Below are 13,178 nucleotides of genomic sequence, written 5' to 3'. Positions count from 1 at the left end.
TAATAACTTCTTACTGGATAGGTCTTCTGAGGCAAGGGAAACAAAAGCAAAAATAAACTATTGGGACTTCACCAAGGTAAATATGTTGTACAAAGTGACGGAAACAATCAACAAAACCAAAAGACAACCTTTGTAATGGGAGAAGATATTTGTAAATGACTTCTCTGATAAAGGGTTAGTATCAAAATCCATAAAGAACATATCAAACTCAACACCCAACAAACAAATAATCCCAAATGGGCAGAAGATATGAATGGACATTTTTCCAAAGAAAACATCCAAATGACTGACACATGAAAAGATGCTCAACATCACTCATTATCAGGGAAATACAAATCAAAACCATGATGAGCTGCCACCTCACACCTGTCAGAACGGCTAAAATTAGCAACATAAGAAACAATAGGTGTTGCCAAGGATGCAGAGAAAGGGGAACCCTCTTGCACTGTTGCTGGGAATGCAAATTGATGCAGCCACTCTGGAAAACAGTATGGAGGATACTCAGAAAGTTAAAAGTAGAATTACCCTATGATCCAGCAATTGCACTACTAGGTATTTACTCAAAGTATACAAAAATCCTGATTCGAAGGGGTTCCAGCACCACAGTTTTTACAGCAGCACTATCAACAATAGCCAAATTATGGAAAGAGCCCAAATGTCCATTGACTGATGAATGGATAAAGAAGAGGTGCTGTATATGTGTGTGTATTTACACACACAAACACATACATAGTGGGATATTACTCAGCCATCAAAAAGAATGAAATCTTGCCATTTGCAATGATGTGGGTGGAGCTAGAGAGTATTATGCAAAGTGAAATAAGTCAGAGAAAAACAAATACCATATGATTTCACTCATATGTGGGATTTAAGAAACAAAACAGATGAACATAAAAAAAGAGACGAGGGGAAAAAAAAGACAGAGGCAAACCAAGAAACAGACTTGTAACTATAGAGAACAAACTGAAGGCTGCTGGAGGGAGGTGGGTGGAAGATGGGCTAAATGGGTGATGGGTATTAAGGAGGGCACTTGTGCTGAGCACCGGGTGTTGTTTGTAAGTGATGAATCACTATATCCTACACCTGAAACTAACATTGCACTGTATGTTAACTAACGAGAATTTAAATACAAACTTGAAAAAGAAAGAAAAGTAAAGAATTCTATGTGTTTCAGTCGTGAATATGAATGTGTTTTGAGGATTCTTTCTTTTGGATTTTCTATGCCATCACACTAAGTTCCACTTGCAAGGACATTCACGAATAAAGCATTTGTTCCATTTCCAGTGTTGTATTTTAATCTGAAAAGTGTTTGATAGAACTGTTTTCTGTCTTGAGGCAGTTTCTGAGCTAACTGAACTGTGGTGTGTGGGTTTTGTTCATCAAAGATAATGGTGAGACCAAATCAACGCTAACCAAATCGATTTTGCTTATAACCTTGGGCATAGTAAAATACCTTCTAACAAAGGGGCAAGGTATTATTCCTTTAAAGTCTTTCATTTAAGAATATGCAATCCTTTCTGTTCGGAAAAACGAGAGGTGGCCTTTAAAAGCCTTTGGCACAAACACATGATAGATAATACATCTGCCAGTCATGTTAAAGCTATGTAATAGGACTTGATAAAACCATATTTGAAAAGTCTGCTCTGACACTTTAACTTTTCAGATTAGAAAGAGAGTATTTCTCCAAAAACAAGAAACTAAATGAAGAGATCGAGGAACAGAAGAAAGCAATTATAGACCTTTCAAAGAGACTCCAATATAATGAAAAAAGTTACAGTGAATTACAGGAAGAACTTGTAATGGTAAGGATAAAAAAGAAAACCCTATGGCAATTACTTTATTGGGTCAAATCTGATGTTTAACAGGTTTTTTCCCCTCACTACATGCCATGAGATAATAGTATGAAAGTAATTTTAGGACATTGATAGGAAATTTTGAAACCAGAGATGCTGATTACAGCAAAGATATATGTAAGAATCATCTCTTCTTTAGAAAAATTGGGAAAACTAGTCAAATTAGTGAAAACTGAATTGTAGAATATTTTAGAATTTATTCAGGGGCTTACCTTTTTCTTGCTTTTTTTTTTTTCGGTGCATAGAACAATGATACCAAGATGAGAGGGGGTCAGGGTTTATAATCAATAAATCTAATGATTTCAAAGACTCCCTTTTGTAGTCATTTTGTACCTGATCATTTTGTTTCCATTCCCCAATAATCAAGCTTTCACACCATCACCACATTTGTCTTCCTAAGATATTGATCTGATCTTGTCACCCTCACTTTATTAAAAAACCATCAATGTCTGCTTGTTGTTTTCAGAATGAAGTTCAGCTTCTTGTCATACAATCTAAGGCCCTGGCTTTGTGACTCCGTGTTAACTCTTTCAGCTTCTTCTCTTTCCATTAGCCCTCTTATCTTGCTTCAGCCACATTAGCGTGCTCTTGGCTTCCTAAACACATTGTATATTTTTGTATCTTCCTGCTTTTTAAGGCTGTTCATTTTTTGGACCCACATTGACTGAACTGCTTTTTTTTTTCTTTAGTAAACTCCTATGTATCCTGTAATGCCCTATTTTTTTTTCCTTTAGTAAACTCCTATGTAACCTTTAATGCCCTATTTTTTTCCCCTTTAGTAAACTCCTATGTATCCTGTAATGCTCTGTTCTGACATCTTGCAATCTGTGATGCCTTCCATGATTCCATCTTTCCCACTCTCCCATCCTACTAGTCAGAATTTTTCCTTTTCCCAACTTTGTGTTTCCTTAGTACTTAGTTTAGCATCTTCACCACAGTGTAGCATAACACTCACCCAAATCTGGTACGTGTATCTCTCCCATGAGATTGTGAATGCATTGAGGTTAACAATTCATTTTACATACCAAGATTCTACCATAGTGCGTGCTTCCATAAACATTTATTGGATGCATTTATTTGGCTGATGCAGCACACTGCTATTCTGCATTTGCTGGGAATCCCAAGGGCATAAAATCTAGAGTGATACCTTGTTTCTTCTTTGTCTTGTCCCCACATGTATACCTTCTGCAGATACTGGCTACTTCACTTTAAACTCTTAGTGATATCCGTTATTGAAGAAAATGAATGGTTTTTTTTTCCCCGTGTCAAAAAAGATAGAGACTCTGGGTTATATTAAGAAGTGGTGGCCTAATCAGTGCTGCTCAGATAGAAAGGTAGTGTTGGGATAAAAGTTATACTCTGTCACTTTCAAATTATTTAATGTTTTGTACAGTCTTCATTCAACCCAAGATATTCAATGTGTTCTGATTCAGGGACTGCTATTATTTTTTTGCTGTTTGGTTAAATTAGTAGTTTGAGTACTTTGGATGTGGATTTTAGATAAGTTTAGAGCTCTCTGTGTAGCATACTTTACTGTCTGTTCACTCTTATGTGCTACCCTAAATTTCATGGGCTATCCTACCTCTTAGCTCCTGGTTCAGGAGGTGAATCAGTGGTGGAGAAAAACATGTGAGAGCCATCGAGCTGAGTCATGGATTTGGGCTTCTTGCTTAGGGACCCTGTTTTCAGTAGTTTGGAAAGTTAGCCAGTTATGACTAAGAATGTAACAGGGAAGATAGTCACAAACATAGGTTGCATGAATTTTCCTAATTTAGCCTTCTAGCACTCCAGTGACAAGGTGCAAAATAAAAGCAGCCTGGGTTTTTCACCATAGAGGATACTAGTGCTTTGTGATTAAAAAATTTTACTTGGGGTGTGCCTGGGTGGCTCAGTCGGTTAAGCGCCAACTTCGGCTTAGGTTGTGATCTCATGGCTCGTGAGTTTGAGCCCCACATCGGGCTCTGTGCTGACAGCTCAGAGCCTGGAGCTTGCTTTGGATTCTGTGTCTCCCTCTCTCTCTCTCTTTGACCTTTCCTTTGCTTTGTTTCTGTCTCTGTCTCTTTCTCTCAAAAATAAATAAACATAAAAGAATTAAAAAATATTAAAATAATTTTTTTACTTGGTGCCAACAAGTTTTTATTTTTCAGTTTTGCAGTGTGGCACATGATCTGAAGTAAGGCACGTTGCAGCCTTGTTTGGGTCTACTTGCTTGTTTGGGTCTCATCCTGTAAAGCACTATTGTTCTGATCATAGCGTGAAAGATTGCAGGCTGATTGTTTCTTCAAAGCTTAATGGATTACTAAATGTTGTTGCTCTGTGAATAATAGTCCTTGCTGCAGAGCTTATGGGATGTTCAGAAAACTTATTCAGGTTGTACCTAAGTGATCTCCAGTTTATATGGTTCAACCTGACTATTCGTACTTTCCTCTCTTTTCTCATTTCTATTAAATCCATAGCTTTGTGTCATATTTTTCTTCCATCTTTCTGTTTCTTTTGCTCCTCTTGTTGCTTTTCTTTCCCTTCCTCGTAATGAGCTTTCTGACTTGTTCTGTTTTCTGATTAGAACTATTGTTCTCGGGGTGCCTGGGTGGCTCAGTGGATTAAGTGTCCGACTTTGGCTCAGGTCATGATCTCGCGATCAGTGAGTTCGAGCCCCGCGTCAGGCTCTGGGCTAACAGCTCAGAGCCTGGAGCCTGTTTCAGATTCTGTCTCTCCCTCTCTCTCTGACCCTCCCCCGTTCATGCTCTGTCTCTACCTGCCTCAAAAATAAATAAACATTAAAAAAAATTTTTTTTTTAAATTTTTTTTTTCAACGTTTATTTATTTTTGGGACAGAGAGAGACACAGCATGAACAGGGGAGGGGCAGAGAGAGAGGGAGACACAGAATCGGAAACAGGCTCCAGGCTCTGAGCCATCAGCCCAGAGCCCGACGCGGGGCTCGAACCCACGGACCGCGAGATCGTGACCTGGCTGAAGTTGGACACTTAACCGACTGCGCCCCCCAGGCGCCCCCCAAAATTTTTTTTTTTTAAAAAGAAAAAAAAAAGAACTATTGTTCTCTATCTCTTTACCTGGCCATAATATGAAATTCAAAAATTATTTAATGAAAAAAAAGTTTTTTAATTCAGTCTGCTTTTATTATTTATTTTTTAAATTAAATTAAATTAAATTAATTAATTTATTTGTAATTTAACTTTATTTTTTATTTTTTAAAATTTACATCCAAGTTAGTTAGCACATAGTGCAACAATGATTTCAGGAGTAGATTCCTTAAATGCCCCTTACCCATTTAGCCCATCCCCCCTCCCACCACCCCTCCAGCAACCCTGTTTGTTCTCCATATTTATGAGTCTCTTCTATTTTGTCCCCCTCCCTGTTTTTATATTATTTTTGTTTCCCTTCCCTTATGTTCATCTGTTTTGTCTCTTAAAGTCCGCAGATGAGTGAAGTCATATGATTTTTTGTCTTTCTCTGACTAATTTCACTTAGCATAATACCCACCAGTTCTATCCACCTAGTTGCAAATGGCAAGATTTCATTCTTTTTGATTGCCGAGTAATACTCCATTGTACATATATGCTGCATCTTCTTTATCCATTCATCCATTGATGGACATTTGGACTCTTTCCATACTTTGGACATTGTTGATAGTGCTGCTATAAACATGGGGGGGCATGTGTCCCTTTGAAACAGCACACCTGTATCCCTTGGATAAATGCCTAGTAGTGCAATTGCTCGGTCGTAGGGTAGTTCTATTTTTGGTTTTTTGAGGAACCTCCATACTGTTTTCCAGAGTGGCTGCACCAGCTTGCATTCCCACCAACAATGCAAAAGAGATCCTCTTTCTCCACATCCTTGCCAACATCTGTTGTTGCCAGAGGTGTTAATGTTAGCCATTCTGACAGGTGTCAAGTGGTATCTCATTGTGGTTTTGATTTGTATTTCCCTGATGGTGAGTGATGTTGAGCATATTTTCACGTGTCGGTTGGCCATCTGGATGTCTTCTTTGGAGAAGTGTCTACTCATGTCTTTTGCCCATTTCTTCACTGGATTATTTGTTTTTTGGGTGTTGAGTTTGATAAGTTCTTTGTAGATTTTGGATACTAACCCTTTATCTGATATGTCATTTGCAAATACCTTCTCCCATTCTGTCGGTTGCTTTTTAGTTTTGCTGATTGTTTCCTTCTCTGTGCAGAAGCTTTTTATTTTGATGAGGTCCCAGTAGTTCATTTTTGCTTTTGTTTCCCTTGCCTCTGGAGATGTGTTGAGTAAGAAATTGCTGCGACCAAGATCAAAGAGGTTTTTTCCTACTTTCTCCTTGAGGATTTTGATGGCTTCCTGTCTTACATTGAGGTCTTTCATCCATTTTGTGTATGGTGTAAGAAAGTGGTTCAGGTTCATTCTTCTGCATGTTGCCGTCCAGTTTTCCCAGCACCACTTGCTGTTGAGACTGTCTTTATTCCATTGGATATTCTTTCCTGCTTTGTCAAAGATCAGTTGGGCGTATGTTTGTGGGTCCATTTCTGGGTTCTCTATTCTGTTCCATTGATCTGAGTGTCTGTTCTTGTGCCAGTACCATACTGTCTTGATGATTACAACTTTGTAGTATAGCTTGAAGTCCGAGATTGTGATGCCTCCTGCTTTGGTTTTCTTTTTCAAAATTGCTTTGGCTATTTGGGGTCTTTTCTGGTTCCATACAAATTTTAGGATTATTTGTTCTAGCTCTGTGAAGAATGCTGGTGTTACTTTGATAGGGATCACATTGAATATGTAGATTGCTTTGGGTAGTATCGACATTTTAGCAATATTTTTTCTTCCTATCCAGGAATCTTTTTCCGTTTCTTTGTGTCTTCTTCAATTTCTTTCATAAGCTTTCTATAGTTTTCAGTGTATAGATTTTTCACCTTTTGGTTAGATTTATTCCTAGGTATTTTATGGGTTTTGGTGCAACTGTAAATGGGATGGATTCCTTGATTTCTCTTTCTGTCACTTCATTGTTGGTGAACAGGAATGCAACTGATTTCTGTGCATTGATTTTATATCCTGCAACTGTGCTGAATTCATGAATCAGTCCTAGCAGTTTTTTGGTGGAATCTTTAGGGTTTTCCATATAGAGTAGCGTGTTGTCTGTGAAGAGTGAAAGTTTGACCTCCTCTTGGCTAATTTGGATGCCTTTTATTAGTTTGTGTTGTCTGATTGCAGAGGCTAAGACTTCCAATACTATGTTGAATAACTGGAGAGAGTGGACATCCCTGTTTTGTTCCTGACCTTAGGGGGAAAGCTCTCAGTTTTTCCCCATTGAGGATGGTATTAGTGTTGGGTCACTCGTATATGGCTTTTACCATCTCAAGGTATGATCCTTCTATCCCTACTTTCTTGAGGGTTTTTATCAAGAAAGGATGCTGTATTTTGTCAAAGGCTTTCTCTGTGTCTATTGAGAGGATCATATGGTTCTTGTCCTTTCTTTTATTGATGTGATGAATCACGTTAATTGTTTTGTGGATATTGAACCAGCCCTGCATCCCAGGTATAAATTCCACTTGGTCGTGGTGAATAATTTTTTTGATGTATTGTTGGATCCAGTCGGCTAATATCTTGTTGAGGATTTTTGCATCCATGCTCATCAGGGAAATTGGTCTATAGTTCTCCTTTTTAGTGGGGTCTCTGTCTGGTTTTGGAATCGAGGTAATGCTGGCTTCATAGAGTTTGGAAGTTTTCCTTCCATTTCTATATTTTGGAACAGTTTCAAGAGAATAGGTGTTAACTCTTCCTTGAATGTTTGGTAGAATTCCTCTGGAAAGGCATCTGGCCCTGGACTCTTGTGTTTTGGCAGATTTTTTATTACTAATTCCATTTCCTTACTGGTTATGGGTCTGTTCAAATTTTCTATTTCTTCCTGTTTCAGTCTTGGTAGTGTATATGTTTCTAGGAATTTGTCCATTTCTTCCAGATTGCCCATTTTATTGGCATATAATTGCTCATAATATTCTCTTATTATTGTTTTTATTTCTGTTGTGTTGGTTGTGATTTCTCCTCTTTCATTCTTGATTTTACTTATTTGGGTCCTTTCCTTTTTCTTCTTGATCAAACTGGCTAGTGGTTTATCAATTTTGTTAATTCTTTCAAAGAACCAGCTTCTGGTTTCATTGATCTGTTCTCCTGTTTTTTTTTGGTTTCAATAGCATTAATTTCTGCTCTAATCTTTATTATTTCCTGTCTTCTGCTGGTTTTGGGTTTTATTTGCTGTTCTTTTTCAACCTTTTCAAGTTGTAAGGTTAGGTTGTGTATCTGAGACCTTTCTTCCTTCCTTAGGAAGGCCTGGATATATACTTTCATCTTATGACCGCTTTTGCTGTACCCTACATGTTTTGGGTTGTGGTGCTGTCGTTTTCATTGACTTCCATATACTTTTAAATTTCTTTTTTAACTGCTTGGTTAGCCCATTCATTCTTTAGTAGGATGTTCTTCAGTCTTCAAGAATTTGTTACCTTTCCAAATTTTTTCTTGTGGTTGATTTCGAGTTTCATAGCATTGTGGTCTGAAAATATGCACGGTATGATCTCAATCTTTTTGTACTTACTTAGGGCTGATTTGTGTCCCAGTATATGATCTATTCTGGAGAACGTTCCATGTGCCCTGGAGAAGAATGTATATTCTGCTGCTTTAGGATGAAATGTTCTGAATATATCTGTTAAGTCCATCTGGTCCAATGTGTCATTCAAAGCCATTGTTTCCTTGTTGATTTTTTGATTAGATGATCTGTCAATTGCTGTGAGTGGGGTGTTGAAGTCTCCTACTATTGTGGTATTACTATTTATGAGTTTCTTTATGTTTGTGATTAATTGATTATCTCCCACATTTGGCGCATAAATGTTTACAATTGTTAGGTCTTCTTGGTCTATAGACCCCTTGATTATGATATAATGCCCTTCTGCATCTCTTGATACAGTCTTTATTTTAAAGTCTGGATTGTCTGATATAAGTATGGCTACTCTGGCTTTCTTTTGTTGACCATTAGCATGATAGATGGTTCTCCATCCCCTTATTTTCAATTTGGAGGTGTCTTTAGGTCTAAAGTGGATCTCTTGTAAACAGCATATAGATGGATCTTGTTTTCTTATCCATTGTGTTACCCTATGTCTTTTGATTGGAGCATTGAGCCCATTGATGTTTAGAGTGAGTACTGAAAGATATGAATTTATTGCCATTATGATGCTTGTAGAGTTGGAGTTTCTGGTGGTGTTCTCTGGTCCTTTCTAATTTTTTGTTGCTTTTGGTATTTATTTATTTATATATATATTTTCATCTTTTCTCCCCTCAGGGAGTCCCCCTTAAAATTTCTTGCAGGGCTGGTTTAGTGGTCAAAAACTCCTTTAATTTTTGTTTGTGTGGGAAACTTTTTATCTCTCTTTCTATTTTGAATGACAGCCTTGCTGGATGAAGAATTCTTGGCTCCATATTTTTCTGATCCAGCACACTGAATATATCCTGCCACTCCTTTCTGGTCTGCCAAGTTTCTGTGGATAGGTCTGCTGCAAACCTGATTTGTCTTCCCTTGTAGGTTAGGGACTTTTTTTCCCTTGCTGCTTTCATGATTCTCTCCTTGCCTGAGTATTTTGTGAATTTGACTATGATATGCCTTGTTGATGGTCGGTTTTTGTGGACTCTAATGGGAGTCCTCTGTGCTTCCTGGATTTTGATGTCTGTGTCTTTCCCCAGGTTAGGAAAATTTTCTACTATGATTTGCTCACATAACCCTTCTACCCCTATTTCTCTCTCTTCCTCCTCTGGGACCCCTATGATTGTGATGCTGTTCCTTTTTAATGAGTCACTGATTTCTCTAATTCTTAAATTGTGCTCTTTTGCCTTAATCTCCCTCTTTTTTTCTGTTTCGTTATTCTAAGTTTGTCCTCTATATCGCTGATTCTCTGTTCTGCCTCGTCCGTCCTTGCTGCCACTGCATCCATCCGTGATTGCAGCTCAGTTATAGCATTTTTAATTTCATTCCGGCTATTTTTTAATTCTTTTATCTCTGCAGAAAGGGATTCTAATCTGTTTTCGACTCCAGCTAGTATTCTTATTATCGTGATTCTAAATTCTGGTTCAGACATCTTGCTTGTGTCCATGTTGGTTAAATCCCTGGCTGTCATTTCTTTGTGCTCTTTCTTTTGGGGTGAATTCCTTTTGGGGCTTCTTACTCCCCAAGTTCAGCTCTCCGTGTCGCATACCTGCTGAATTCTGTGGTTCAGGTTGTGCAGATTGTTGTGTTAATCTTCCAATCGGTTTTCTAGGTATGTAGGATGGTTTAGTGTTGGTCTGGCTGTATTTCATGGATGTGAGACACACAAAAAGCTTCCATGCTGTTCTGCCATCTTGGCTCCTTCCCCCAAATTTAATTTTATTTTTAAATTGACATCCAAGTTAGTTAGCATATGGTGCAACAATGATTTCAGGAGTAGATTCCTTAATGCCCCTTACCCATTTAGCCCATCCCCCCCCACACCCCCTCCAGTAGCCCTCTGTTTGTTCTCCATATTTAAGAGTCTCTTATGTTTCCCCCTCTCCCTGTTTTTATATTATTTTTGCTTCTCTTCCTTGTGTTCATCTGTTCTGTGTCTTAAAGTCCTCATATGAGTGAAGTCATATGATTTTTGTCTTTCTCTGACTGACTAATTTCACTTAACATAGTACCCTCTAGTTCCATACACGTAGTTGCAAATGGCAAGATTTCATTCTTTTTGATTGCCGAGTAATACTCCATTGTATATATAAACCACATCTTCTTTATCCATTCATCCATCAGTGGACATTTGGGCTCTTTCCAGACTTTGGCTATTGTTGGTAGTGCTGCTATAAACATTGGGGTGCCTGTGTCCCTTCAAAACAGCATACCTGTATCCCTTGGATAAATGCCTAGTAGTGCAATTCCTGGGTCATAAGGTAGTTCTATTTTTAATTTTTTGAGGAACCTCCATACTGTTTTCCAGAGTGGCTGCACCAGTTTGCCTTCCCACCAGCAGTGCAAAAGAGATCCTCTTTCTCCACAACATCTGTTGTTGTCTGAGTTGTTAATGTTAGCCATTCTGACAGGTGTGAGGTGGTATCTCATGGTGGTTTTGATTTGTATTTCCCTGCTGATGAGTGATGTGGAGCATTTTTTAATGTGTCTGTTAGCCATCTGGATGTCTTCTTTGGAGAAGTGTCTATTCATGTCTTTTGCCCATTTTTGCACTGGATTATTTGTTTTTTGGCTGTTGAGTTTGGTAAGTTCTTTATAGATTTTGGGTGCTAACCCTTTATCTGATATGTCGTTTGCAAATATCTTCTCCCATTCCATTGTTTGCCTTTTAGTTTTGCTGATTGTATCCTTTGCTGTGCAGAAGCTTTTTATTTTGATGAGGTCCCAATAGTTCATTTTTGATTCTGTTTTCCTTGCCTCCAGAGACATGTTGAGTAACAAGTTGTTGAGGCAGAGGTGAAAGAGGTTTTTGTCTGCTTTCTCCTCAAGGCTTTTGATGGCTTCCTGTCTTACATTTAGGTCTTTTATCCATTTTGAGTTTATTTTTGTGTATGGCATAAGAAAATGGTCCAGGTTCATTTTTCTGCGTGTTGCTGTCCAGTTTTCCCAACATCACTTGCTGAAGAGACTGTCTTTATTCCGTTGGATATTCTTTCCTGCTTTGTCAAAGATTAGTTGGCCATATGTTTGTGGGTCCATTTCTGGGCTCTCTATTCTGTTCCATTGATCTGAGTGTCTGTTTTTGTGCCATAATGAATATTTATTTAATGAAAATACTGTTCCTTTACGTAGTAAGTGCAGTGTTTTTCTTTTTATAAAAAATTCATCTATCACGTTTCCTTAATATATTTTTCTTGTATATATTCCTTTATTATTATTTTTTTTCCTAATAGATTAGTGGCCTTTGGAGGGGGGGCAAGAGTTTAAAATTTTTTTCTCTTGGGGGCGCCTGAGTGTCTCAGTTAAGCATTTGGCTCTTGATTTCAGCTCAGGTCAAGATCTCACAGTCATGGGATCAGGCCCCACATCGGGCTCTGTGCTGTCAGACTGGAACCTGCTTAGGTTTCTCTCTCCCTCTCTCTTTGCCCCTTCCCCGCTTGTGTGTGCGTGCACTCTTTCTCTCTCTCTAAGTAAATAAATAAATAAACATTAAACATTTTTTTTCTAAAAAGATATCTGCCAAATTAAAAATTTTAAACCATAAAAAATGAAATGTTTCTGGTTTTGCATCCTCAGAGCTGGCTATTATTATTTTTGCTTTGAATTCATAATTGGTTTTGACTGAAGAGAAAATGACTTAAGAGAAAGCATTTACTTTTTGCTTTTGGAAATGAAACTTTATTTTATTTATTTATTTAAAATATTTATTTAGTTTTGAGAGAGAGAGAGAGAGACAGAGTGTGAGCAGTGGAGGGGCAGAGAGAGAGGGAGACAGAGAATCTGAAGCAGGCTCCAGACTCCAAGGTGTCAGCACAGAGCCTGACATGGGGCTCAAACCCATGAACTGTGAGATCATGACCTGAACCAAAGCCAAAATGCTTAACTGACTGAGCCACCCAGGTGCCCCCACACTTATATTTCTTTTGAATATCATATTTTCAGTATTGTATAGAATATAGATGAGAAGCATAAATTACCCACAGGTAATTTTTCTCTTCCTTTGAGGTAACAGCTTGTTTTCTAGTTTAGGTCATGTTCATGGTCATTATTCAAGTCTTTGTCTTTATCTTCTCTGTTGCATTGCAAGAGAAAATTAAAGAGAATTTCCTTTCTAAAGTTTACTATTGAAATCAAGGTGTTATTAATAATATGCAGAGACTTTGGGAAGTTTTGAGGCTTAAAAATAATAGTTGTAAACTAGTTGTGTAATTTAGCTTTTTAGAACTGGAGGGGTTCTTAGAGATTTTCTAAGTCAAGATGCATGATATATTAATAAACCAGTTGGAAAGTGTTAGCTCCCCTGTTTCAGGAGATATAATACAAATACAGAACATCATTCTGGAAAAGTCCAAACTCGGTATGTTGAGTCTTTTGTTGGTATTTAAGAAATATAAACCCAGAGGACTTTAATTGTACTTTTATATTAATGAAATTCCCATTCAGTGTATGGATTTGGAAGATATGATTGGTAAATGAATCATATATTATTATTATATTTAATGCCATAGAATTAATAGAATTTCAACATAGGACATCTAAAGATTTAACAAAATTAGTTTCATGTTCTGTGTTACACACTATTGAATTTGACTTTGAAAAGTTTTGATTAAAATTGAACTATTAATTTCACAATCTATGAATTTAA

General features: G+C 37.6%; 1 protein-coding gene across 11 annotated transcripts in view; it reads left to right on the top strand.

The window, feature by feature from the left end:
* The window catches only part of CCDC171 (coiled-coil domain containing 171), a 351,008-nt gene that overhangs the window by 82,366 nt on the left and 255,464 nt on the right, over positions 1–13,178 (top strand). For 10 of the 11 annotated variants that reach the window (XM_047831056.1, XM_047831053.1, XM_047831052.1 and 7 more), the window contains one exon: positions 1,664–1,802. The exons of the other annotated variant lie outside the window; for it this stretch is intronic. In XM_047831056.1, coding sequence (XP_047687012.1) covers positions 1,664–1,802 — 139 coding nt within the window. The remainder of the gene's footprint in view (positions 1–1,663; positions 1,803–13,178) is intronic. 11 annotated transcript variants of the gene reach the window in all.

This window comes from Prionailurus viverrinus, chromosome D4, assembly GCF_022837055.1.
Source record: "Prionailurus viverrinus isolate Anna chromosome D4, UM_Priviv_1.0, whole genome shotgun sequence".
Lineage (NCBI taxonomy): Eukaryota > Metazoa > Chordata > Mammalia > Carnivora > Felidae > Prionailurus > Prionailurus viverrinus.
Note: the sequence above shows the minus strand (reverse complement) of the source record. Positions and strands in the feature narration are given on the sequence as shown.